Source organism: Callithrix jacchus, chromosome 11 (genome assembly GCF_049354715.1).
Source record: "Callithrix jacchus isolate 240 chromosome 11, calJac240_pri, whole genome shotgun sequence".
Lineage (NCBI taxonomy): Eukaryota > Metazoa > Chordata > Mammalia > Primates > Cebidae > Callithrix > Callithrix jacchus.
In genome coordinates this window covers 61,497,179-61,524,714 of record NC_133512.1, presented here as the reverse complement: position 1 = coordinate 61,524,714, position 27,536 = coordinate 61,497,179, and the positions used below count along the sequence as shown (strand labels likewise).

Here is a 27,536-nt window from a genome sequence, read left to right as displayed (position 1 = left end):
GTCAGCTCACAGGCTGCATAGGAAATAAATAAGTTATAAGTAGTCAAGGTACTGTTTTAATGTGAGAAAAAGAGAAGGAAGTCACTGATGGAGGGTTTGTACATTTATTATAAGATTTTTGAAGTTTATGATGATTACATATAGCTCCATTTCTTGTATTTATAATATTTTAGTCATATAACAATTCATTTAGATGAACACTGAAATAGTAACACACTCAGCTGAGCCAAAGCAAAGTCTAGTGCACAGATGGCAGAAGTTTTAGCCACATGCCATCTCATGGACTGATGGTACCACTTGGAACATCATGCTGAAGGAGAGTCTAAACTCCAATTTGGCTCCATGGAAGCAAGAACTTTAATTTAATGACTGCTGTAGTGCAAATCTACGCCAACTATCCCCAGGAAGCACCAGGTCTCTGGCAGGCCATATTCCTAGGGAAGTGCACGAAATGCATTAAAAGTACTTCATAAATCGTGGATCTCTTGAAGCACATGAGTAAAGCACACATCTCCAAAATAAAATTAAATCCTAAATGAGAGTAATTTGAGGAGCTTAATTCTCCAAATAGTTGAAGTAATCAAGCGTGAGCTCACACTCTACCATGCTCCAACTAGATGCTTTAAGAAAAAGTAAACAGGAAATAATTTTTAAGTAGTGGGTGAGGCTGCACTAGAGGTATACAAGGAATGAAACACAATCCAACATAAAATAGAAATAAGGCAACAGGAGATTCACTTGTAACCAAGACTGGCTGTAATTAAAGAAAGGAGATGAATCCATCAAATTTGTCAAGGGGAAGGAAACTTTCTAACTACAGGGACATACTGAAGACTATGCTTCATGCTTTTGGAAAGAATGGCTGAAAGCAGAAGGGGAGGAGATAAAGAGATTCATTTTGAGGTATTAATAATTAAAACTGAATTAATGGGATGATGTCTGATATGGTTTGGCTCTGTATCCCCACCCAAATCTCCATCTCAAATTGTAATCCCCATGTGTCGATGGAGGTACCTGTAAGCCCCAAATCGAGGGAGGGAGGTAGTTGGATCATGGGGGCAGTTTCCCCTATGATGTTGTTGTGATGGTGAGTTCTCATAAGATCTGATGACTTTATAAGCATTTGCCATTCCCCCTGCTTGCATTTCTCTCTCCTGCCGACTTGTGAGGAAGATGCCTGCTTCCCCTCCCGCCATGTTTGTGTTTCCTGAGGCCTCCCCAGCCATGTGGAACTGTGAGTTAAAACCTCTTTTCTTCATAAATTACACAGCCTTGGGTAGTATCTTTATAGCAGTGTGGGAACAAACTAATACAATGTCTGAGGCATGGTTTTGTAATACTTTAGCATTCACCCCAAAGCCAATTCAGAACCACAACTGATGAAGCACACCTTGGGACTTGTTCAGTTATGGCCTGTAACCTTGGGTCAGCAAGGGTCTTCTTCCCTACTGCTTATCCTCAACCAGAAAGTTACCATCTCCTTAGACTATGATTTCCTCAGAGGACCCTGGTAAGTTGAAACCAAACAGCAAGTGCTGGGACACTGAAGGTGAGCTCCCTGCCTCCTAATCCTCTGAGCCTCTTTTTAGCCCTCTTCTAGACAGCCCAGGCTCAAGCAGAGCTTTGTGGCCTCACAAACAATAAATGGAGATGAAACCTATAGTCACCATGTAATATATAGCAGGCTGCTTCACATTCTGTTATGTAACCTCGGCTAACTAACTTGCCATAATTACGTGTTAGGTTTTAATAACTATTAAATGAATGAATATATACTTTAATAATATTTTAAAAAGTAATAGTGAAATGAGGCTAAAGGTGCTTAAAGAAAATGTTTTATTTTCATTGGTTGACAACTAATTGTTCAGTTAAATGGTAACTCTCATACTGCATCCTAAATTAAGACAGACACTCTGCTGACAAGTAGAAAATAGACTAATTTCATTTTTTATCTGTTAAGCTCTCTTGATAAAAAAAAAGGCAAACCAGACCAGTTTTAAATTTAAGAAACAGAAAGTTGTTAGTGCTTCTTGTATCAACATACTCCATATTCAGAGCTACCCGCAAGAGATAACATATTATCTTCTTTTCAAAGATGGGGAAACTGAAACTTGGTATTATCTATAACGATCAAACCACATAATAAGAGGCACAAGCCAGCATTAGAATTCAGATCTTACTTGAAGGCATATAGCTTAAATTTTTTAAAAAAATTTCTTCCATTACAAATGTAGTACCTGCTTATTGGACAATGTTTGGAAAAACAGTAAGAAGGGAGAAGATGAACTCATGATCCTCACTCCCAGTGGTAGCCAGATCAATGTTTTGGGACAGCTTTCCAATACTCTGCTATGTATATTTTTTAAAGTGTGAACACATAGCTTATCAAAATGGATGTATCAGCATTTTAAAAACTAAAATCTGATTTAAAAAGGAAAGGATATAGAAAATCTGAAAAATACTGAAATATATAAAGAAAATTAAGGTCATCTAGAAGAATTCCATTAACCAAAAATAAGCATTGTTAATGTTTTCATATATTCCCTTAGTCTTTTTCTATCAATTTTCTTTTTATATAGTTAAGCTTATAATATACAAGATTTTTAAGTATAGTTAACAAAGGTTTAAATAGATGATGACAAAAAGGGACTTGGTGACAGATAGTATTTGCCAATTAAATTATTCCATAGGTTTTAAAGGGGCTGTGCTAAATTTCTAATAAGGTGAATCCTGACCTGGATTACTGGACTACCATTTTTGTTGGTTTTTTTGCACCCAACTAAGTCTGTGTCATTTATATAAGATTTTATGTGTGGAGTCTTTCTAAGAGAGGAAAGATGGCAGCTGTACTCTGATTAACAGTTTTTAGTATCTCAATGAAAAATAAATCATGTGATTTAAACATTTTGCACACTTAAATTTACAGAGGATTTTAGCAAGAAAATAAGGCATGACTGACAGTGGCTCAAGGAAGTTCTAAATGGTGTAATAGACTAGATCTTATTAAAGTTCCAAAGAATTTATTATCAAAACTAAAAATAAAACTTCAGTTACACATAAAGTAATAAACTTTAAAACAGCTGTTGAAAAGTTGTGATGTAAGTTTACACATATTACTGAAGGCAGAGAGGACAAGCAAAGGAGAGCTCCAGTTGGAATGTCAATTTATGTTCATTCAGCTTCCTCTTGATTTAAACACTCATGACACACTGGATGAACTGAAAGAAAAATCAGCATTATACAACAGACCGCAAAACACTTACACAGCATAGCCTATTTCTGGCAGCTTACATTGCGTTTTCTAATTTGAAAACCTCACTAAATGACAGATGGAAAAGTTTCCTTTTTTTAGAGAAGCGGTCTAATGTAAAATCCATAGGGTTTCTCACACCAAAACTTCTTACAGAAAGCAGATACTACTTCAATGGATAACTAATTTAAATAATTATTCAAATATTATTTAATAATATCTAAGACTCTAGAAATGGTCATGGTCAAAGATACCCACCACAAACACAAATAATGGAGTTTATACTTTTGTATCATGCGGGGATTTCCAAACTGCACAGTATTACTCTAATGGAGCACCTTTAAACAGTTTAGTCCCTTAAAATCTGCTTTATTCAAATAAATCCTAGCATGCAAGTATATGCATGCACAGAAACAGAACAGCTAACCCTTCAGACACCGAAAATTGGAAATATCGGTATTTGCTGTGAAATGTTGGCTTCCCAACAAAGCAGTAGATTCTACTCTATTGGTGTTCCCTACACTGGTAAGGTACTGTGTACTGCTAACCCTTGCAGCTCTATCACAAGTTCAATGTGATGCCTATTTTAGAGAAAAGGAAAATAAGGATCAGAATGTTTAGAAATCTTTTAAGTAGCCCGTCTGAAGCCAAAGCCCATGGTCCTTCCATCCCCCAGGCAGCCTCCTGATCTTTAGAAAGAGCAAGGGGGCTGTGAACTAAGAAGTTAATGCATGCTAAAGAGAACACACACTTAAGTAGTAAAATAAGCATATTTACACACACATACTAAGCTTTTAAAAAAGTGTATTAGTTTACTAATAACTGCAGCAACTGCTAAACCAAAAATATATGCATCTTATATTTCATAATGGAGAAACACTTTAGAATATTCAGTGATTACAGTGATTTCAATTCTAACAAGTTTTTTTTTTTTTAAATCAACGGCTGAGCAAAACTGAAGAAACAAGTAATCAATCTCCCCAGCTTTGTTATATACATCCAGCTAACGCCATCAAAGATGGCACTTGGTTATGTTCGCACTGGTTACATGGCCTTGCCCTACCCTCATTTAGTGTGGCTGTTTAATAACTTGTTTTACATTGTGATTTAAGTTAGTGCTTGCCTTATACCCTCAATGCAAAGCATAGCTTTGAGCTGTTTTCTGTTCTCAATGACTGACATGATTTATTTATAGAAGACAAAAGCAGATAATATATCTGCAAGTGTTTTTCAAGGGCATTTCTAATAGAAATCTTACAACAGCTCAGTGAAGAAGGCATTGCTACTATATCTTCTTTATTCACATTGTGTCACAGCAATTAAGAAACCTGCTTAAGTGACCCAGCTATTAAATCCAACAAGCTGGGTCTTTGAATGCAAATCAAACCATGGTTTAACTATAGTTAAGACTAATACATGAAATTAATAAATTTTGGATAACTCTTTCTATGTAACCCTTGAATCCCTTATTTCTCTGGCATCCTTAAGATATTCTTAACAGCTAATTTCAAAGGGATCCCATCTGGTGTATCCCTTTTTCATCTACTTCATCTTTTTCATTTATTATATCTCTTAATTTCTAAGACTTACATCATCATATGGGAAATTCACAACACCTTGCTGAGCAGTATCTCGTCTTCGAAAGCTGTCTGTAAAACAACACAGTAAAATGTATGGTTTTTATTTAAATGTTTTTTCTAAAATCATAAAAGATAATTATTTTGGGCCAGGCATGGTGGCTCATGCCTGTAATCCCAGCACTTTGGGAGGCCACGGTGAGCAGATCACCTCAGGTCAGGAGTTTGAGACCAGCCTGGCCAACATGGTGAAACCCTGTCTCTACTAAAAATAGAAAAATTAGCTGGGCATGGTGGCAAGTGCCTGTAATCCCAGCTACTAGGGAGGCTTAAGACAGGAGAATTGCTTGAACACAGGAGGCGCAGGTGGCAGTGAGCCAAGATCATGCCATTGTACTCCAGCCTGGGGGACAAAAGTGAGACTTCATCTCAACAAAAAAAGTTAATTATTTTGGCATTGTGTTCACACTATAATAACATTTAAATTGTGCAACCAATTAACATAAAGACCAAAGCAAAGAAGCCAACTATATGAATAGTAAAATCTTTGATATGCAACAAAGTAACAGACCGAAGTTGGCCAGCTGTCTTTTTCAATGTGGATCTGGAGAAAATATCTTACCCAAAGTCAGTAAAAGCTGTACAACTTCCATGGCCATTACTTAATTGTGATAAAAGCAGGCATTACTGCTTACAGAAAGAATTTCTAGCTTCTGAATAACAAAGATACTGCTTAAAAAGCAGAGAGTCCCTGATACAACAAATGTGTTGTGATCAGTTTCTCCGCCATTTCAGCTTTACCCTATAAAAAAGGCTTTACTTTTACTCTTTCCAAATTCCACATTCTAGGGAAAAATTCCTCATAATCTGATCAAAAACGCACAAGTTAGCTGATTATGTTTTAGAACATTTTAGTAAAATTTAGTTATTTTAATGGCAGATCACTAATCCAAAATAAGTTCTGGAAAAAAAAAACCAAAAATTTATTCTGCTAGATATGCTTAATAGTAATCTGAAAAAACTACTAAAGCAATAAAAAAAAATTGGGGAAGAATAAAAGTTGAGAAGCACCGAGAGATTAAATGTGATAAAAACTGTCTTGGCTTGTGGTGATGACATGACCCCATGGAACTCACCTGTAAGAGCCCTCAGTTTGACGCAGCAGGCAATGTAGTCATCGAAGGTGATCTTTCCATTGGTGCTGTACCGTTTTGCAATTGAATTCACGGCCTGGGGACTCAACCTAAATCCTAAAAGAAAGAAAAAAGTCATCCAATAAAAAGGTTAAAGGATTGCAAAAGCCCATTAAAAAATAAAATAATCAAGCACTATTTTTTAAGACTGCGAACTTATTTTAATTAGGAATACACACAATTTCTAAGAAAACAGAAACTGCCTTCAGGTAGCAATTTATTTATTTATTTAGTTGTTTATGAGAGGGAGTCTCACTCTGTTGCCCAGACTGGAGTGCAGTGGTGCAATCTCGGCTCACTGCAACCTCCACCTCCCAGGTTCAAGTGCTTCTCCTGTTTCAGCCTTCAGAGTAGCTGGGATTACAGGAGCATGCCACCATGCTTGGCTAATTTTTTTGTATTTTAGTAGAGATGGCATTTCACCACGTTGCCAAGGTCTCAAACTCCTGAGATCAGGCAGTCCACCCACCTTGGCCTCCCAAAGTGCTGGGATTATAAGTGTGAGCCACCGCACCCAGCCTAGTTTTAAAAATAAAAAACAACTTACTTCTACTAATGAATGGGAGAGTTCTAGTAAGCCATACCCACCCATTGTTGTCAGGGCCTTCTGCAATTCTTGTGGATCTACTGTGCCACTCCTATCAGTGTCAAAACTGATAAAATGTTGTCTCCAGCCATTCAGTACAGCCCAGAGTTCTTTAAATTCATTGAAACCCATTGTGCCAGACATATCTCTCTGAACTATAATCAAGGATCACAGCTGAATTTTTGAAATATTTTCTAAGGATTAAATGAAAGATCAAGTTTAAGAGGAATTCAATATTCTTTCCACTAAAATGGCTACAAAAGTTATTGGAGATTATTCTTGGTATGATGTAAGATTCATGAGTTAAAAATATAATAAAAAATGGCTATGGAGAAAAACCGCAAGTACCTATTTTAACTATGGGAAAAAGATAACTTACATGACCTGATGATAAGGAAATAGTGTTGCCATTGTGAGCCACATATAAAAAGCGGTCTTGTCAGTGCAACTAGGCTGTACTTTCTGCATGCTTCAGGCTATGCTGTTTGCCCTTCTGTCCTAGTGTCATTTCTGGTACAAATATTCCCTTGTTTAATCCTCCCAGACAACTGAGGTGGGATGGAATGCACTGGATGGTCAGCAGTAGCTAAACTCAGTCCAACAACTGGGATGTGAAAAATCCCATCACTTGCAGAGCAATCAATGTTAAAGAATAAAAAGGCTTTCCTGACACTCTAGACTCTATACTTGTTCTATAATACTATAATACTTTGATGTTTCCTTGAATTTCTGAACAACATTCTGTTTACTAAATTTATTTTCTTCCTTTATTCATACCAAATTACATCCTATAATAGAAGCTAATAATTTCAGAAAGCTTTTTAGTGATCATTCATTACTTTGTGTTTACTAAGTATTAATTGTAAGATGAATTCCTTTAGAATTTTAGAAAAAATTATTCTAGACAAAATCAGGGTAAAGGATACATCCAGCATTGAAACCATAAGCCGACAAGTCTCCAGGTTAAAAGCTGTTAAGAAAAGTACACACATATTAACACAACTCCAAAAATTCACATTACACTGGATACATTCAAATTAATTAGAAAAATGATTATTATATACTTTTATGTTTACATGCTACTCAATTTATGTGTGACTAATCATATGGAACTTCAAGGTAGCTTTTTCTCCATAAAGAGGATTTTTCACTAGAACCTAAATCTGATTTAAATCACTTTGACAGAATTCATTTTAAAAAGTATTATACAAGCAAGGTGCAGTGGCTCATGCCTGTAATCCCAGCACTTTGGGAGGCCAAGACAGGAGGATCACCTGAGGTCAGGAGTTTGAAACCAGCCTGGCCAACACAGTGAAACCCCATCTCTACTAAAAATACAAAAATTAGCCAGGTGTGGTGGCACACACCTGTAATCCCAGCTACTCAGGAGGCTAAGGCAGGAGAATTGCTTGCACCTGGCAGGAGGAGGTTACAGTGAGCGAGATGGTGCCACTGCACTCCAGCCTGGGTGCAAGAGACTCTGTCTCAAAAAAAAAAAAAATAAATAAATAAGGATTACATAGTATACTGTTCATACTTTCGTGCTCTGAAACTACTATAGTATGTTTTCAAGTCACCATAACAAACCATAATGTATTATATCCAACATGGTGGGTGGGAAGGTAGGGTTGCTTTGTTCCTACTCATAAATGACCATAAGTTGTTGAGTTTGCTAATTTTGTGTCTGATTATTTCTTTTTCTATTTTCCCTTCAATGTCAGGTACTGAACAGAAATTTCCTACCTCAAGTAGTCTATGACCTCTTAGCTTATATATGAAACCAGGTAAATATGCTTGTTAGAATTATGTGTTAAATCAGAGCACTCTGGATAAGACCCCATGACCAATTCAGTGGTGGTCACTGTTTAGAAGCCTTTTTAACTTAGCTACAGTTTAGGGCTGTTCTGAGGGCATTTTGGTACCTCACTTACGTTAACTAAACCAGAGCACATGCAATGGGTGAGGTTACTGGTAATCTAAGAAATAGGAAATTTAAAACAACCTTTTACATCTTACATGGTATTAATGGGATTTAATGACTGACAAAACTGCAAAGGTACTAAGAAACTATAAGGCTAAATGGCAGAAGTGACCAGAGTCATGTGGGAAAAGCTGGTATAAATTCTGCAAGTTTGTTAACACACAGAGCTAACATTTTTTACAGCTCTTTCTAGCTTCATATTTTTTCTCTAACCAAAATGAAATTAAAACATAACTGAGCTAACTAATTACTGTAATGTCTCCCAACAGTGCAAACTAGGTTTTACATTTAATAGATTCCTGTGTTTGGCATAAGCTTTACTGGAAATAAAAGACTGGTGACTATTTCTACTTCCGATTCCATTCTGCTTTCATTCCACTGTTTCTATTTCAATCTCCATTGATCCACAGATAATATTCTCTGGATCCTCCTCTCCAGAGGAGGAGAGGCACATTTACACTTTTGGGAAAGAGCTGGGTAGATTCTTCATTCTGACTTAAGTTGTGTGGTGGTATGAAGTCGCTCTAATCTGGAGCTGTAGTTCTCAATCCTGGTGCTTAACAGAATCAAAGCTTTAGAAGATTCTGATACCTGGGTTGCACCCCAGAACAATTAAATCAGGAACTCTGAGTGTGGGACCTGGGTAGTCATATTTTTTAAAAGCTTTTCAGATGATTCTAGTTAGCAGCCAAGGTTGAGACCACCATTCTACTCAAAGTGTGACTCCTGGATCAGCCATATTAGCATCACCCAGGAGCCTGAAGAACTGCAGAATTGCAGCCCTTAACCTACACCAATAAAATAAGAAGGTGAATTTTATCAGCTTGCAATCCCAGCACTTTGGGAGGCCGAGACAGGCAGTCACCTGAGGTCAGGAGTTTGAGACCAGCCTGGCCAACATGGTGAAACCCTGTCTCTACTAAAAATACAAAAATTAGCCAGGCGTGGCGGTATGCACCTGTAATCCCAGCTACTCAGGAGGATGGGATTGCGCAGGTGATATATATTCATGTTAAAGCAGCTGGCTCAACCTGAACCAGCATCACATGGAAACTTGTTAAAGGTGAAATTCTCAGGGCTCACTCCAGACATCTGAATGAGAAACTCTGGGGCAGGACCCAGCAATCTGGTTTTTGTAAGCTTTCCAGGTGATGCCAATGCTGCTCAAGTTTATGAACTACTGCTCTGGATGGCTTGATAACCACAGGGCAGAGCCGACTTTGTTGGGCTCACATTGAAGGTATTAAAGGGGCCATGAGGCAGATAGCTTCTCTGTTTCTGTTTAATGAATGGCATACCCATCCACTCCGCAGTCACTCAAGTCAGAAACCTGGGAGCCGCCTCAATTCCCTCTCCCCAATTAATCACTTTCTAAACAGCTGTAGAGTCCATCTCCAGCCCCACTATCACTTTAGTTAGCATTTTGCTCACCTGTATGACTCCAACAGCTCCCTAATGGGCATCCCTGACTCTTGTTTTACTCCCATGTCCCCCAGTTTACTAGTCTTTACCCTACAGTCAGGGGTGGTTATGTGCTCTCCTTTGTAAAACCCAGTATCAGGGATCTACTGCTTTCAGGATAAAGTCCAAGCACCTTAACTGGCATATAAGGTCATACACTTATTTTGCCAGGCTCATCTTTTACTCTGGTTCAACCCATATCTTCATGGAGAATTTCTCAGTTCTTTGACTGAACCATGCCCTTTCTGGGTCTTCTGCACATGCTGTTCTAACTGCCTAGGACACAACTTCCCATCCCACTCACTTCATGGTCAGCATCATTTCTGCTGGAATTTCACTTCTGCTCAGCTAAGTATCAATTCTGCATGGAAAACTTTCCTGATTCCTGTCTGGGTTGCATGTCCATCCTATGTGATTTCACAGCCTCTCTCTTACTTTTCCCAACATCCAGGCGTTGATTGTGGCTGCACAACCAGCACCCAGCTCATAGGAAGTGTCCACTAAAAATGTACTGGTTGGATAAATGAATGGATAGATGGCACCGAATTCTCACCCCCATGCAGGAAGCTGTAGAGCCCTGCATTTTATATGTACAGCCCTCTTAGACAGACATCTAAGAAGGAATGTGTTTTGTGAATAAAATCCGATCTTGTCTAATACTCAAAATTTAAGTATATATATAATTTTAAATCAAAATGTCAGTGAGGCTACAGGGCTATGATTTTTCTATCTTAGAAAATTTTCCATATTTATTAACTCAGCAGCCACCTGTTAAGTACTTACTATGTTCAGGGTTCAGGGTAACAGGAACTTTAGAGACACAAATGTGAAACTGCATACTGACCTAGCTGACAGTCTAAGGAAAAGATAAGCCACATACACATACAACCCTAATCATGGTAGAGTGCCGAATTATAATGGAGGTGCCAAAAAGTACCAGAAGGGATTGAGGAGTGAGAGGCTCCTTCCTAGTAAGAGAATCAAGAAAGACTTCATAGAAGACATAGAATTTAAGCCAAGCCTTTAATGACAAGAATGATGGGGGCATTTGGTGACAGCTAAGGACCAGCATAAGCAAAGAAAGAAGTAGAAGGCCCAGGATAGGCAAAGTATAAGCTCAATATAACTTGCAAAGAGCACAAAAGAAGTGGAAGCAGATATGGTTGGTCGGGGAGGCTGCATTATAGAAGACCTTGAATTCCTTCTAAGCCGTTAGTAACGACTGAAGAGGAGAAGGACAGGTTAGAGCTGTGTGTCAGGAAGGTTGGCAATCTGGCCATTTGTGTGAGAAGAATCTGAAAGGGAAGTGAGATGGCAGTGAACAAAAGTGAATGAACAAAAAATGTATCAATCCAGATAGTTCCAATGAACTAGAACGCTGATGTCCAATAAGTTTGGGTACGGAAAACTCTTGCTCAATTTTGTTCATAGTATTTTTCTTCCAGAAATAGCTTTTATTGGTGTTAACTCTAATTACTTACAATTATTAATTAAAATTATAAGTATTATATATTATATGGCTATAATATAAATGCAACTACATATAACTATAAATTAAAATTATTCAACATTTTAAAAACAAATTAAATTTAAATTGATGTTAATTTTAATAATCTTCAAAGAATCACTGCTATGATTTTACCTTTACTCTTTTTCTTCTCTTCTATTCATTCTACTAGAATGCCTCAAACATCTTTTCTTCTTGTAGAAACATACAATATAATGGACCTAGAAAGAAAGCCCTATCTCCAGCTGTTTCTCTCAACCTTACCAAAGAGGAACAACTAAATTCAAGGGAAAAAGAGAAGCTGAATTACAATCTTACTGATTGGAACACAGCCTTTCACCAACTCTACCTCTAGGTATGATTGCTTCCTTTTAAACTGGTTAAGAAGGGCCCATAGGCACTGAACTGGAGTATCCCACCTGCCTATCCAATTCAGATCTGTGCTTTTTGGTTTGGAAGCTGGGTTTAAAAGACTAATGGCCATATAATATCAGTAACCTGACAGGCAGGATGGTTCTGTGGTTTAGTACAGCTGCGAGACAGTAGGCAAATGATTCAATCACATAGTCCCATGACTCAGGAAATGCCTTCTCTTTAATGCATTGACCTAAGCCCGTCACTAAATGTGGCTTTCTCAATGAAATTTTAAAAGGACTGCTCTCTAAGAGTACATAACCCATATTGTTAGTCAGATGCTAAAATCTGCCACATCTCATCTACTGAAAGGGTGTAGAGTCACAGGCCATGCTGGGATCTCACTGCACTTTGATAAACCCTGCTATTAGGTAGGCCTACCTCATTTACCAGCTCTACTGCTTGAGGTTAACAGTGAACAATTTAAATGTACTGCCTACACAATAAAGAAAAAAAATCAGAAAGTGCTCCTTTTGTGTAGGACTAGATTAAATAACAGGAACTTGAAAGGTTCTTTGTTTGTATTAATTCCTCTAATTAGGAAATAGTAATAGGATACTAAAGTCATGTAAAACAAAGGATGATGAAAACAAACGCAGAGTTCAGAGAGCCATCTAATACATGCCAAGTCAAATAGTGTTTGTTTTTTTAAAAAGCCACTATAAATTCACAGGTGTGAATTCTACTTTGAACATTTTAATCTACAGCTATGAAACTGGGTCTTCAATTTGATGTTCTATCTCAATTAACAACTGGCAAAGAAGTTGGCAGATAATGTATTTGAACTAAGACATTATTCTCTACCCTGGAAATCTATCATGTTCATGATCTAATTTCAAGAGGAACCACTGTATGTGTATAGGATGACGAGAAGCCCCCAGTTGGGATTTAGCACTTTTATGGATTTTTGAGACAGGCTGTTGCCCAGGCTGGAGTGCAGTGGCACAATCTTGGCTCACAACAACCTCTGCCTCCTGGCTTCAAGTAATCCTCCTGCCTCAGCCTCCTGAGTAGCTGGGATGACAGGTGCATGCCACCATGCCTAATTTTTAAATTTTCTGAGACACAAGGTCTCACTATGTTGCTCAGGCTGGTCTTGAACTCCTGGGCTCAAGTGATCCTCCCGCCTCAGCCTCCTAAATTGCTGGGATTACAGGTATGAGCCACTGTGCTCAGCCAGGGATGCAGCCATTTTGCATTATTTCACTACTCACAGCTCATGGCAGAGTGCTCAAAAGGCAGGAAGGTGGGGTAAGAGCTGAATTATGGTGCAACAGATCCAGTAAGTAGAAAGTGTACTTCCCACTTAGCCTGAACACATACTATGAAGTGGAAGAGGAAAGACCTGAGGGATGTCATGGCAAGCACTTATGTTAACAGGAGCATGCCCAAAGCTCAGAGACCAGGGGGGCAGGACAGGCCACTCAGGGACAGGGGTGCAGGACCAGCCACTCAAAGCCTTAGTGCCACCAGGTCAGGGCAGAGTAGGCTCTTGGCAATTAATAGCAAATGTCAGTTCCAAATGTCAGTTAATGACACCTGACCTGGTGGATTTCATTTCAGCACGCTACCTTGTCCTCTGTGAAAGAGGCCACCCAAACTGTATCACTGGTTCTAGGTACACAAAACCCAAATCTGAGAAATCCACTGAATTGGCAGGTAGAATGGAGTAATTTATTATTATTATTATTATTATTATTTTAGAGACAGAATCTTGCTCTGCTGCTCAGGCTGGAATGAAGTGGTACAATCATAGATTACTGCAGCCAAAAACTCTTGGCCTCAAGTGATCCTCCCGCCTGGGCATCTGAAGTGCTGGGATTACAAGTGTGAGCCATTGTACCCAGCCTAGAGTGATTTAAGAGCTGTTTTCAAATCAACATTTTGAAATAGTAATCTATTTTAGCTTTTAGAATTCTAAACGTTGCTGGATCAGAAAAGCTTTTTCCTTGAAGGCTGTAATCAGAAGTAACAGCTAAAATAGGAAACACAAGAGTACATTTAGACAAACTTTGAGACTGTCAACTTACGTTTGTATCCTCCAGCAATGCCTGACTGTGTCAGACATCTCTGCAATTCATCAGCATCTATCTGGCCGTCCTTTAAAAACATTAGAGGAATCATAATAGTGATTAGTACTTTCAAGTTATTTGTTTACCTTCAGCATTCAATGAAGCAATAACAACAAAGAAAATCAGTATCGTCATGCATTGACTTTTTATTAAAAGGAATGCCTTCCAAAAGTGAGCATTCTTTTCCTTAACCCACTTCCAAAAGTAATTTAATGATGAAAGAGTCTGTCTGGACTACTTTTCTCTCAATCTGAGCTAGGAAACTGCTACAGGTAAGCATTTTAAAATATTTATGCAAGTTGCTTAAAATCATAGTTCTTCGTTTTCTTTTCTTTTCTTTTTTTTGAGGGGAATGGAGAGAGTAGGATACACAGCAGACACCAGTGAATAGAAGGCTTGGTTCAAACAGAAAGTGGCCTCCTTGGTCACCTTTTCTTATGATACAGTGAATGGTTTTTTTAAGAGCACATATACATCTGGAAGATGCCCATTGGATTCCTAGTGCCCATTCATTGACTGAACTGGGAAAGAACTAGATACATGTGATTTTTAGGGATTTTTAAATAAAATACCTAAATCCTCAAGTCACTGGCTATTATAAGGTATAAATGAGGAGCAGGATCAATAATTTGAAAGACAATGGGTATGCTGAATGCAGGCCAGGGCTGCTGAAAGCTAAGCAGGTGGGGTCACTTACATCCTGGAGGCACTGGCAATCTAAGAATGCTATAGTCTTGAGGTTTGCCACGTCTTGAGGTTTCAAAGACACGGATCATTAACAGATTAAGTAGACACTTAAGGGAAAGTCTTCCAGTTTTAGACTATATTTTCCATTCAACTTCTTAAACTGTATTTCTCAGAGTGCTATGTTAAAAAGTGGTCTGAGGTTTTTATCCCATAAGATTCTACAGTTTTCACAATAAGATTTTGCTATTTTTAGTTTTTGGTCAAAACTAGGTTGAATTCATAACAAACATCGTCTCTGCTTGGACATGTCTGGGTTATACCAACAGTATATTTACTGCACACAGTGACCTTGTGAGCCAAGGAAGGATCCTCTCTCAATGTAAGACAGCACCTGTCACACAACTCAGAATGCAGACAAGTAAAATGTCTTGGGGAGCTGACCTTAATTGCTTCCCTGGGTCAACAGGTCACAACACCTAATAAGGACATGGAGGGGCGGACCTAGTAAAAGCATCTGCATCAAAGAGAAACTACATTGTTCACAAGATTAACTTCCTGATAGAAGAGCAGTTACTTTCTTAAGCTGGTGGGTTTTTACCATATTTCCTAAGGGGGTGAATGATTAGCAATCAAGTTCAACCCAAAGAAAGTGTCTATTAGAATCTGGTTACATAATTACTAATATATGTCTTTAAGTTGTATATTTACCAGATCTTGAATTTCTTCACTTAAAACCACCCTGAACCCTTTAATCCAACTACAAGTTTGGTTTCGAGCTGAACTCACATAAATACGAGTAACACTTTGTCCTAATTTGTTCTGAACATTCAGAACTAAAAAAACTAAAGAAACAACTTTCCTTCTTTCTTTTTTTCTTTTGCAGAAGCAAAGGGACTCAGTTCCAGAAGAAGTTCGCTTTTCTGTGTCACTATATCAAAAGCTACCACAAATGCTGACTATAATAACTCTTTAATATTAAAGGGAAAAGCTAACCTGTCCAGCTACAGCAGCAAAGTAACCATACAGCGGATCTTGAGTTTGTCCGGGAAACGCAGGCCCTCCAGGCGCCCCTCCATACTGTGAAACAGGAAACACATAGACATCATTCTGCCAATCAAGTTTTCTTCTTTCACCACTGAAGGCTTTTGTGCAAGGCCAGTCAACTGCCCGCCGCCGGCCCCCGCCCCCCGCCCCCCGCCTCCCGCCTCCCGCCTCCCGCTTCACAAGGCTCACCTGCCCACCACGGGGCTCACTCAAACTGCCACCATCCCACTCCTCTCTTCCATTCTCACTCCGTAATTTAAAAACTGGCTACTTGGACCATACAGAGTTGCTGTGAAAGTGATGTCTGCATATGTAAAGCAACTTTTAAAATCCCTATTAACCTTCAGGCTACTGAGGTGAGTGCGAACTAAGCAAGCCACTGAAAGGCAGGGCTTGGAATTCTCCTTTTGTTGTTACAGCTTTTATGGTATTTTAAAAGCGTTTTAACAACGATGGAAGGCTGGAGTTGGTAACATCCTGAGACGGGTGTAGCCTAGGGAAGAGAAAGGTGTCTGGCCGGGCTGTATTTCGTTGGCGAGGGAACACCCTGTCTCGGAAACAGTTCCCAAGACAACGCACATCCCAGACGCCCGGCAAGGCGGTCTTTTACTCCAGCAGGTTTTTCCTTTTTTCCCGTCCCCCTACACACTTTTTTTAAAGGGAAGAAGGTAGATCGCAGAATCATTCTAGAATAAAATGACTGTTGTTGCTCTGGGAGGCAACCAAGGGGCGGGGTGGGGTGGGGTGGGGGGTCAGCCAACACTCATTAACACGATTTCACGCCGCGTATCCGATAAGCCGCAAGGTGGGCTTCTTGGCTCCCAATCCACCCGCACCTTGGACCCGCAGAGCCATCCGGGAGAAGGAACCGGAGAGACGAGGGAAGAGGCCGAACCGCAGGGGCCTACGGCGAGGCCGCGAGCGCAAGGAGAAGCTGGGGGCGGGAGGAGCCCGGGCAGCCGCCCACCAGGGCCTCACCCCGCTGGCTGCAGCATCTCCAAGGTGGCCTCTTTGCACCCCGGAGCCACCTGGGCCGCGATCCCGCTCAGTCAGCACTTACCCCGCCTGGGTAGTACCCGCCGCCGGCGCCAGGATGCCCCGGGTACGACATGGTGCAGACTGCGCCGCCGCCGCCCTCGCCCTGCGCTCCAGGCCTCGCCGCCGCCTGCCCCGCCCCGCCCCGCTGCGAGGGGGCCGCCCCCGAGCGCGCCACGAGGGCGTGGGGGACGCGCCCGGCAGCCGCCTCCAGCTCCCGCCTCTGCGCGCGGCCGTGGCTCCCCTTCCTGCGCGCTTCTTCGTAGGTTTGCCATTTCGGTGCCAATGCCATGCACGATCGAAGGTCCAGCGGTGGCCTACGACCTGCGAGGTAATTCACGCCAGGGAGTTTCCTCCCTCTGAAACTAATGGCACATTCCAACACCAATACACCACGCCAGGAATTCTTTGTTTCCTTTTATGTTTCCTTCCTACTATTATCCGACACATTTCTTACTTTAAACTACTTTATTGGACAGGACGGAGCTTTATAAGCAGAGCGCACTATCGCGAGGCAGGGGCTGAATGCATTAGGGGAAATCTTAGGTGCCGGCGGTTGAAGGAGACATTGAAAGGTGAAAATACAAAAGCGCCTTTGGAAAACAGGAATTAACTTGACAAACTGCGAGGGAGAGTTTGGCTTGCGGTTGGTCGCAAAGTTCATTGAACGACAACGGCATATTTCCTTCCTAGGGGACAATTTCTTGCCTGTTTAAATTGGCGTGGCTCCTATCCTGAGTAGGACAGAGGGCGTTTTCCTGGCAGGACAGCCTCACCCAGATCGCTCTTAGGAAAATGAATTGTTTGAATTTTCTCAATGAGTCAGACAAAACAATCCATTTTCCTAAAATTATTCAGCTGCTTCTTATATAAGGAAAGTTTAGAACACACTAAGAGTGTGCTGGTAAGTATTCTGGAAGATAAGAGATAGGAACTTCAATGTAGGTTATTTTTCTTTACTTCACATATTTTTCTTTCTCCCAGTTGAACAGTCTGAAGCAATTCAGGCGTGAGCTTTTTGTTTTGTTTTGTGTAATTTCAATGACACAGAAAATTGCTTGCCTTTCACTGTTAAGAACTAGACTTAATGATTTCCTGAATTTTAAAATATTGAGAAACGCATTAATAAGCAAGATTCACAGTATTTTGTTGTGGAGGTTGCACAGAAACATTGAAAGTGTTATCAACATTCCACAAATATTGGAGCGCCCCGCCAATGTGGTACTGTGCTTTTTCACTGTGGTGGACTGGCTTCCTCCTTTCTAAATTCTAAATTCATAGGCTTTGTCCTCATTATGTTCATTGTTTTTCTCCTGTAACATCCCTTGTAAGCCCTGTTGAAAACGAAAGTCTAAATCATCAGAAAAATTCGAATAGTCCCTGTTGTAGCAACTATACTGCCTGTTGCCTGTTTTGTGTTCGATTCAGGACACAGGTTACTGTTTTCAGTCATCAAGGTAGCAATCATTAAGGTGAGACATCTTATAGGCCCCCTGGTCTCTCTTTGAAAGCCTGTTTCTTCAGAAAGAAGTAACCAACTATAAGGAATAGATGTCAGGGCTGAACTCAAAGTTGAGTGTAAGCTCAAGACTCAAGTTTGAAAAAAGTATGAAGCATATAAAACATTTTTAAGTAATGTAGAATTAGCTTTGTGGAGCTGTACGAATTGTCGTATCATTTGTCCTTAGACATCTTCCTACTGCTTTACTGTAAAGAACTGAATTTTAACGAAGTGCTGCAAATTCAATTCTTACAATTATTGCTAGCAAATTGGTCAGCTGCTAATACTTTAGTTTGTGGGAAAAATTGTGGGAACTTATAATAACAGACATATATAGAATAATAAAAATATGCCAGATCCTCATCTGAGCATTTTACTTATCTGCTTAGTCTTAATAAAACCCATGAGATAGGTACTATCATCATTCTCATTGTACAGTTGAGGAAGGGGAAGGAACAGAACAGAGCTGACTCCAGAGTCTGTGCTGACTCCAGAGTCTGTGCTCTACACCAAGAGGCAGCAAACTTTGTAAAGGGCCAGATAGTAAATTTTTTTTTTTTTTTTGGAGATGGAGTCCCGCTCTGTCACCCAGGTTGGGTGCAGTGGTGCGATCTTGGCTGACTGCAGCCTCCGACTCCCAATTCAAACAATTCTTTTGCCTCAGCCTCCCGAGTAGCTGGGATTACAGTCATCTGCCACCATACCCAGCTAATTTTTTTTGTATTTTTAGTAGACATGAGGTTTCACCATGTTGGCCAGGTTGGCCTGGAACTCCTGACCTCAGGTGATCTGCCCGCCTTGGCCTCCCAAAGTGGGCTGAGCACTGTGCCCGGCTACCGGGTAGTAAATATTTTAGGCCTATGGGCCATACAGTCTCTGTATGAGAGAGTCCACATACATAGTGGTATGTAGACTATGTAGTCATAGTGGTATGACCACATACCACTCAAGACTGCTATGTAGACCACAAGTATCCATAGACAATACATAAATGAATGGATGTGCCTGGGTTTCGATACCACTTTATTTATAGACAAAGAAATTTGAATTTCATAAGATTTTCATATGACATGAAATATTATTCTTCATTTTATTTTTCCAGCCATTTAAAAATGTAAATATTATTCTGAGCTCCTTGGTGTACAGAAATAGGAGGTAAGTCAGACTTGGCCTTTGGGCAGTAGTTTACCGACCACTGCTGGAAACTCATCCAGGATACGGGCTTATAAGATAAAGCCTATGAGTAGAGTACTGTTATTTGTCCTAACGATTTACTAAGTCCTAAAAAAAAGGCTGTGGGAGGGTTGTGATAGTCGCATGGGTTAGGGAGAGAACTATGTGAGGTTTATAGATAGGATGTGGGTCGTAGTTATTTCGGGAAGTCATGGGAATTACAGAAACCTTTCTGATCATATACTCCAATCCTGCTGTTTTACAGAGGAAAAGACCAGGGCTGAGGGATGGCAAATAACTGGCCCCAGCTCTTGAAGAGCAGACCTAGCCAGATGTAACTATTTCTCCCTTCCCAATTAAAGCTGTGACAGTAGCTAAATATGCTTTCAGAGAGAATCCCATTCTTTTGTGGTGCACCTTCCCCAGTTATGTTTTAAACACAAAGATAGCATGGACACTTTCTTGTTCCTAAAGAAAAGTTAATATAAAGCTCTACAGATAGTATCCAAGTGGGACTTCTTCACTCAGATAGATATGTGGTGAAAGAAATAGTGTAACTCAGTAACTGTAGTTATTTCATCATATCCTATGGTTGAATTAACCATAGGTCTTCACTTGTCAGGAAGAAATAAGCAATAACATTTGCCAATTTAAAGTTTCAACTTTTGTTTAGTTCCGATGTGGGTGTGGCACCTCATGATTTAAAGACCCTTGGCTTGGAGAGAAACTCGGATCTCCAAATGTGAGTTGGAAATGAGTGTTTGAGAGCAACATAGGTAACCAATTAATACCATCTCCATTTTCTTAAGATTGTTGGGAAAGAGTGTGAAGCCTAGGATATTCATTTGGGAATAAAAGCCCCCCTTTCTCTTGAACTGTCCAGAGTAAGAACTCTGCTAGAAATCATGCTATTATGTAATTTTTTCAAAGGATAGGAAACTTTCACTACTGATGTTTTAGTGATTGCATGTAGAGTTTAACTGGTCCCCAGCACATTGTAGGTGATAATGAATCATCAACCACAGCTCTTCAAACAATTTCTGTCACAATAGAAATGTTTGATATCTGTGCCACGTAGTAACTAATCATATATGGCTACTGATCCTGTGAAAGGAGGAACTAAAATTTTAATTTAATTCAAATTGAAATAGTTGTGTGGCTAGTACTACTCTCTTGGACAGTGCAGGGACCTTTTCATCTGTGTTGGCTTCCTCCTTCCTGGAACTCAGGGAAAGCGAACTCATTCTATTTGCCTGGAGTAGGCGTGATAAGCAAGATAAATCAGTTATTAACAAAACACAGCAAGGGTGGTCATCAGCTCTGTGACAAATGTTCCCATGTTCCTGTTCCTATAGAAGAGATTCTTACTGAGCTGTTCCTTCACTGAAGGAAGCTCTAAGCTAGATTTGATGATCAGCATTAACCAGGAAGCTGATGTTGGAGGAATTTATTATGGCTAAATATATATGCCTATATATATATATATATATATATATGCCACATATATATGTGCCTACATATATGTGTATGTATGCACATAGGTGTGTGTATGTATACATGTGTGTATGTTTGCACTCACACGCACTTTATATATATGCTTTTCTGTCATTAGGGCTGTCCAAAATGATCTTCCAAAGATGAGTTCCCTGTCACTAGAGGTGATCAAGAAGAGGCTGTCAGTGATGCTAAACAGTAGGTTTGTACTTTGAGTGGGGGCCTGGATGAGATAACGCCCTATAGACTACAAAGTGTTTTCTGATGGCCTACTTTAACTTTGCCCAGCCACACTACTTAGAGTATTTCTACTTTGCAAGATGAAGAAACTGAGACTCTGTGACTTGCTGTAGGTTACCGGACTAATAGCAATTCCAGTATTAATTGCTCATCTTGTCATTTCAGATCTTTTCTCAACCTCACACTGTTGTCTCAGGACTCTTCCTTTTAATATTATTTAATTTCTATTGGATCAAGAATTTGGAGACATTGTTTCCTCTTTTCCTGAACAGAATGTGTTTCAGAAATCAGAATATTAAATGTAAGGCAATTGTCTAAAATAATATATCTATGTCATGCTATTACTATCAACATAAGGTTTAATTTTAGTGCAGATAATTATTTTTTGTTGAACAAGATGTATATATGCTTGGCTAAAGGGGTAGCTAAAGGGTAGGTCAATAAATCACTGCAAGAACTGGCTGTGATTTGTTTTTTTCTGAGGCTTATATTGATTATCAAGTCTCTCCAACCTTTGTTTGTGACTATTACCATGTCTGGGACCACATAGAGAGCAGAATATTGAATACTGGACCTATATGCTCAGGTAGATCACCTGTGTTCAGCACCAGAGTTGTCTTAGGATGACTCTTCCTAAGAATACTGGACTAGTAGATTATGGGGTGTTAATTCTAGAAGCTAAGTTTTGCAACCTGGGTATATTCTATAAAAGTCACTTTATGCCTGGTTCTCAGGCAGGCCTTCAAAAGTTCTTTAAAGCCTTCAATGTTCTAAAGAGAAGCAGTCCTGGAGCCAGGGTAGAGCAGGGTAAGGACCTGAGAGCACCTAGGGCTTAGTTATTCTCCATCCCCATTCCTATCTCACTCAGTCCCTTTATCCAGCCAGTCCTGATGTCACGAAGTTTACACAGAACCAGAGATAGAGAAGCCAGACTTGTAGAAAAAGGAAGGTGAACACTTTCTGTCTGTTCAACAAGCATGGGAGAGGAGGGAATTTGGGAAGAAAAATTCCAAATTATTCATATTGCAGCTCTGGGGAAGGAAGAATGACTGTTCTTGAGTCATAGGTGCCTAGGTGGAGTAGATACTTCCAGAAAGCCAAAATTCCATGAAGCTTATACATAAGTCAGCTATATGTAAATTGGGAACTTCTTAATTAAAGTCAGATCTTGCTTACTTTATATATTTGTTTTTTTCTGAAGTTACTTGCCTCTTTTCAAAGCACTGAGAAATCAGTGGCAAAGCTGAGAAAGGAACCTGGATTCATCAGTAGAAGTGCAAAGATTAGGAACTTTCTTATTCCTGATTAGTAGAATTAGAACATTGGAGGTGCATGGAATGGTCTAATATTAAGTACATATCTTTTATTTGCCCGCATCTTGAGGTGAAGTCTTATAGGTAGAAGCTGGTGATTCTTAGAGGATTGTTTTCTTGCAGGGTGGCCAAATAGAAGAATCAAGAAGTATAAACTGTAATAACAGATGAATCAGATTGCTCTCTTGACCTTTGACAATCAGTAACCAACTGTAAACATACTCAACAGTGTAGGCAGATTTCCAATAGGTCCTAGCGAGGCCTTCTATGAAATGTATTTATTTCATTGTTAGAAAGAATGACCTTACCTAAGGCATCTAGGAACCATTAACAACAGTATTAAACACACGTACAGGTAAATGTTTGACATTCCTTCAGAAATGTTGCCTCTATCTGAGATTTCTGAAGACCTGCAGGGCTTTGTGTTGCAACAGTCAGGTACGGGAGCTGGCTCATACTGGCCAGTCAGCCCATTTTCAAGCATTTTTCCAGCCTATTTGAAACACTGCCAATAGTATAATTTGAAATTTGTTAGTTTACCTGAAAATCAAGATAATAAATACTGCAAATGGATCATTTTTTAATGATTTTTCTGCATGGGTACTGTGTAATTTTGTGTTGGATGTCAATTCTCAATTCCAGACTCAGTCACACCATGTTAGTAGTTTGAATTTGTGACAAGTTAGTAGTTTATTCCACCATGGTCAGGGAATATTGACACCATGGAAATCAGTTTTCACTACAAACAAAAGACTCATTTGCTGTATTTTATTTTTAATGTGTACTCTAGATTTAGAGGTGGATTTTGGAAAATATGTTAATAAAGATTAAAGTTAAAAGTGCATTGCATCTACAGCCCTTACACTGTGAATTACATAAAGAGTTAAGGAAATATTCTCCTGGAAATATGCCATCTACCAAGTAACACACTAATTATCCAGCAACAGATTTCAATGAAAAAGAAATTTATGGCCAGGCATGGTGGCTCACACCTATAATCCCAGCACTTTGGGAGGCTATGGTGGGTGGGTCATGAGGTCAAGAGATTGAGACTATCCTGGCCAACATAGTGAAACCCCATCTCTACTACTGAAAAATACAAAAATTAGCTGGGTGTGGTGGCACGTGCCTGTAGTCCATCCCAGCCACTTGGGAGGCTGAGGCAGGTGAATCACTTGAGCCAGGGAGGCGGAGGTTACAGTGAGCTGAGAACATGCCACTGCATGCCAGCCTGGTGACAGAGTGAGACTCCATTATAAAAAAAATAATAAAATTAAAAAAAAAGAAATTTATAAAATCATTGAAAAATAATTCAAAATAATGAAACTAGAGAAGTTCAATGAGACATAAGAGAAAACAAATAAATAATATAATGAAATCAGAAAAATAATTAGGGATATGAATGAAAAGTTTACCAAAGAGATAGATATCATAATAGCCAAATGGAAATTTTGGATTTTATTTTATTAAATGAAGTAAAAAGTACATTTAAGAGCTTTAGCAATGGATTCTATTAAGCAGAATAAAGACCTTCAGAACTTGAAAACAGATCTTTTTCCAGTAAGACAAAAATAAAAAAAAGAATGAACAAAGCATAAGGCACAGCATACAGTGATCAAATATTAAGTTTTCAGTGTTCCAGAAGATGAATAGAGGACCAAAGGAATAGAAAACACATTTAATGAAATAATAACTGAAAACCTCCTAAGTCTAGCAATTTAGTTTTAGACATCCAGATACAAGAAGTTCAGAAATCCCCAAATAGATACAATTCAAGAAAGTCTTCTTCATGACATGCTATAGTCAAGCTTTCAAATGTCAAAGACAGAAGTCTAAAAATGGCAAGAGAAAAGCATTTAGTTACTTATAGACTAACAGAGGATTTCTCGACAAAAAACTTACAGGCCAGGAGAAAATGGGATGATATATTTAAAGTGCTGAAAGAAAAAACTGATAGCCAAGGATACTATACTTAGCAAAGCTATGCTTCGTAAATGAAGGAGAAATAAAGTCTCTCCCAGATAAGCAAAAGCTGTGGGAATTAATCACCACTATTTTTGTCCTACAAGAAATGCTTAAGGTAGTCCTACACCTGGAAGCAAATGAGCAATACTGACCATCATGAAAACACACAAAAGTATAAACCTCACTGGTAGAGCAAACATACAAATAAGAAAGAGAAAGGACTCCTTTGGGAGGCCGAGGCGGGTGGATCACAAGGTCAACAGATCGAGACCATCCTGGTCAACATGGTGAAACCCCGTCTCTACTAAAAATTACAAAAAATTAGCTGGGCATGGTGGCACGTGCCTGTAATCCCAGCTACTCAGGAGGCTGAGGCAGGAGAATTGCCTGAACCCAGGAGGCGGAGGTTGCGGTGAGCCGAGATTGCGCCATTGCACTCCAGCCTGGGTAACAAGAGCGAAACTCCATCTCAAAAAAAAAAAAAAAAAAAAAAAGAAAGAGAAAGGACTCAAGTGTTACCACTACAGAAACCCACCAAACTACAGTGATAAACAATAAAAGTGAAAGAAAGGAACAAAGAATATACAGAATGATTAGAGAACAATAAAATTACAGGAATAAGTCCTCACATATCCATTATAACCTTTAATGTAAATGGATTAAACTTTCCACTTAAAAGATGGAGACTGACTAAATGGATTGAAAAAACATGACTCCCCTATATGCTGCCTATGAGAAACTCAACTCACCTGTAAAGACACACATAGACTGAAAATAAAGTGGTGGGAAAAAAGATATTCCATGCAAACAGAAACCAAAAACAAGCAGAAGTAGCTATAATTATATTAGATAAAAAAGTGAAGTCAAAGAAGAGTAAAAAAAAAAAGACAAAGAAGGTTATTATACAATGATAAAGAAATGAATTCAGCAAGACGATGTAATAGTTCTAAATATAAATGCACAAAGCTGGAGTCATCACACAACCTGACTTCAAAATATATTATAAGGCTATAGTAACCAAAACAGCATGCTATTGGTATAAAAACAGGCAAAAAGACCAATGGAAGAGAATAGAGAACCCAGAAATAAATCCACCATCAACTGATTTTTGATAAGGCACCATGAACTGAGGAAAGGACACTCTTTTCAATAAAAGGTGCTGTAAAAACTGTGTCCATATGTAGAATATTGAAACTGGAGCCCTATCTCTTACCATATAAAAAACCCAACTCAAAATTCACTGAATAATTAAACGTAACATCAGAAACTATAAAACTACTAGGAGAAAACATTTGGGAAATACTTCAGGACACTGGTCTAGGCAAAGATTTTGTGAGTAATACCTCAAAAAATCAGTCAAGAAAACCAAAAATAGACAAATAGGGTTACATCAAAATAAAGCACTTCTGCACAGCAAAGAAAACAATCAACAGAATAAAGAGATAACTTGTTGAATGGGAGAAAATATTTAGAAAAATTATTCATCCAACAAGGTACTAATACCCAGAATATACAAGGAACTGAAACTACTCAACAGGAAAAAAAACCAATCTCATTAAAAAGTAGGCAAAAGACATGAATAGACACTTCTCGAAAGAAGAGGTACAAATGGCCAACAGATATAGTTTAAAATGCTCAGCATCACTAATGATCAGGGAAATGCAAATTCGTGGAGTCCTCACGAATGGACTAGTGCCCCAGAGAGCAGCCTTGTCCTTTCATCATATGAGGACACAGCTAGAAGCCATCTATGAACGAGAAAGCGGGTCTTCACCAGAGACTGAGTCTGCCTTAATCTTGGGATTCTGCAGCTTTCAGACTTTGAGAAATAAATTTTTATTGTGTATTAGCCACCTGGCTTACCTTCTGTAAATACATATGTACATATAAGGTCCCATCCTGCCCTATCTTGGAAAGCCACTTGTTAAACATTTACCAGCACACCACTAAACGGAAAGAGAGTGTCATTTGAACTCAAAAACTTAGGTAAATATATCTTGGCATCAGGCTGTGGGTAGAGATTTTTAAGCACATCTAGGAAAAATTTCAAAAGGCAATCTAGGAAAAGTTTCAAATGTAATCTTTAGGGCCTTCGCATGCTCCTTTCTTTTCTTGTCTTCCAGGTTCTGGAAGCAGCTATCACAACTGCTTAAATGTTCCTCCTGTGCCTCTGTGACTAACCGAAGTTTCTCTTTCAAGTTCATGTTTCTTAAAAGACTTTGAGCTTTAAAATCACCGTCAATCCCCATTAAAACTCGTATCTACTGGGTGCAGAAGACTGCTTATTGCTGAAGGTAATTTGATTAAAACATAAATACTGCAAAATGTAAGAATTAAAACATTTCATTATATATTTGTATGACTGCAGAGTATTCAATCATATGAGCCTTTTACACTTTAATCAATGCCAAACTATTTAGATTGTAACTAAGCTTTTATTATTATATACAATGCTGAAATAAAAGCATCATAGTTAAAATTTTGCTCACATCTTGAATTGCTTTATTAGACATATTCTTAAAACTAGACTTACTGGGACAAGGTTATAGAGAAACTATGGATTGCTGTTGCAAATCACCTCCTAGGAACTTAGTAACTGATTTATACTATCATCAATAGAATACCAGAGCATTTAGGTCCATGTAGAGATACACAGCTACATACCATGACATCATTGCATATTTCTCCCACTATAGACTTGAACTGTAGACTGAGTTGTTAAGATTATCACTGGGTTTTGAGTTTATGTGCAACTTTTTAAATTATTCTTTACATGTGGTTTGTAGTGTTTTTTTTTTTACATTGAACATTAAAAGAAAGTATTGTTAATTAAAACAAATAAGATGTATTACTTTAACACAATTGTACCCTTTTAACACAATTAAAAAAATAAATGACAGACTAGAAAAAAATATTTGCAACATCTCTAACAGTGAGTTTATATCCTATATATAAAATATAAATCAGTAAAATGGAGAGTATTTTTGATAGAATAATCCTGTCATTTGCCGACTCTGCACTTTGCCCCACCATGCCCTCACTT

The 27,536-nt window shown here is 38.9% G+C and overlaps 1 protein-coding gene and 2 long non-coding RNA genes across 4 annotated transcripts; 2 read left to right on the top strand and 1 right to left on the bottom strand.

Moving 5' to 3' along the window:
• Window positions 1-88: 88 nt before the first annotated feature.
• Window positions 89-16,893, bottom strand: SRI (sorcin). 2 transcript variants are annotated; one of them, XM_002751623.7, is made up of 8 exons: window positions 16,833-16,893; window positions 15,722-15,805; window positions 14,000-14,069; window positions 7,533-7,576; window positions 6,609-6,756; window positions 5,964-6,077; window positions 4,841-4,899; window positions 89-3,218 (listed from the first exon to the last, which is right to left on the bottom strand). In XM_002751623.7, exons 1-8 carry the CDS (start codon window positions 16,881-16,883, stop codon window positions 3,192-3,194), a joined length of 597 nt encoding a protein of 198 aa, XP_002751669.1. In that variant the 5' UTR covers window positions 16,884-16,893; the 3' UTR covers window positions 89-3,191. The 2 variants fall into 2 exon arrangements, with proteins under 2 accessions (XP_002751669.1, XP_078199080.1); XM_078342954.1 differs by lacking the exons at window positions 6,609-6,756; window positions 7,533-7,576.
• LOC144578381 (uncharacterized) lies at window positions 11,757-15,743 on the top strand. The gene is made up of 2 exons (XR_013524022.1): window positions 11,757-11,910; window positions 15,612-15,743. It is a non-coding gene; the product is annotated as an uncharacterized LOC144578381 (long non-coding RNA).
• On the top strand, window positions 16,882-26,805 carry LOC144578235 (uncharacterized). The gene is made up of 3 exons (XR_013523675.1): window positions 16,882-16,893; window positions 16,925-17,138; window positions 26,617-26,805. It is a non-coding gene; the product is annotated as an uncharacterized LOC144578235 (long non-coding RNA).
• Window positions 26,806-27,536: the final 731 nt, after the last annotated feature.

Excerpts from the sequence above, each read along its gene's own strand:
- SRI (XM_002751623.7), bottom strand. The coding sequence starts at position 16,883 with ATGTCGTACCCGGGGCATCCTGGCGCCGGCGGCGGGTACTACCCAGGC. Across the intron at positions 7,577-13,999 it reads CATTGCTGGAGGATACAAAC|CTTTTAACCTGGAGACTTGT; the intron begins GTAAGTTGACAG and ends TTTTCTTAACAG. Across the intron at positions 6,078-6,608 it reads GAAGGCCCTGACAACAATGG|GATTTAGGTTGAGTCCCCAG; the intron begins GTGGGTATGGCT and ends TCTTTCTTTTAG.